The 645-nt window shown below is 64.2% G+C and overlaps 1 protein-coding gene across 1 annotated transcript in view; it reads left to right on the forward strand.

The window, feature by feature from the left end:
- Window positions 1-235: 235 nt before the first annotated feature.
- Window positions 236-645, forward strand: part of LOC106820251 — a gene marked incomplete at both ends in the record, with an annotated part of 2,615 nt that continues 2,205 nt past the window's right edge. The window contains one exon of the mRNA XM_014824785.1: window positions 236-506. Within this exon, the coding sequence (XP_014680271.1) occupies window positions 236-506 (271 nt within the window). The remainder of the gene's footprint in view (window positions 507-645) is intronic.

Genomic DNA, 645 nt, shown 5'->3' on the forward strand with positions numbered 1-645 from the left:
GGGGTTGATCTGTCACGGGGAGGAAGGAGAGGGTTGACTGGTCATGGAGAGGAGGGGGAGGGGTTGACCTGTCACAGGGAGGAGTTGACCTGTCACAGGGAGGAGGGAGGGGAGGGGGTTGACCGGTTATGGAGGGGAGGGGGTTGACTGGTCATGGAAGGGAGGGGGAGGGGTCGACTGATCAGGGGGAGGAGGGGCTAACACTGCTCTCTTGTTTTTCTCGCGACGGCGACAGAGCATTCTATCTCTGTCGGCTGGTAACAAACTTTCGTCTAACACTGCTCTCTTGTTTTCTCCCCTCGTCTCGTTGCCACGACGACAGTGCCCGGAGCTGGACCTGTACTGCCTGGAGCAGACGCTTCACCGCTCTAACAGCCTGCTGCGCGCCACGTCCGTGCATGCCCTCAAGTGGGGACCGATCAAGATAGACCCGGAGCCTGTTCACGCCTTCCCGCCGTTCAACACGCTGGAGGAGGACGCGGGAGCTTCGGCGGCAGCTACGCAAGGTACGCACGCACGCACGCGAGAGCGAGCGAGCGAGGGGACGCAGGGGGCGCCACGGGGCAGCTACGCAGGGTACGCACGCGCTCGAGCGAGCGAGGGGACGCAGGGGGCGCCACGGGGCAGCTACGCAGGGTACGCACG

The sequence above is a fragment of the Priapulus caudatus genome, unplaced genomic scaffold (genome assembly GCF_000485595.1).
Source record: "Priapulus caudatus unplaced genomic scaffold, Priapulus_caudatus-5.0.1 Scaffold9093, whole genome shotgun sequence".
NCBI classification, from domain to species: domain Eukaryota; kingdom Metazoa; phylum Priapulida; class Priapulimorpha; order Priapulimorphida; family Priapulidae; genus Priapulus; species Priapulus caudatus.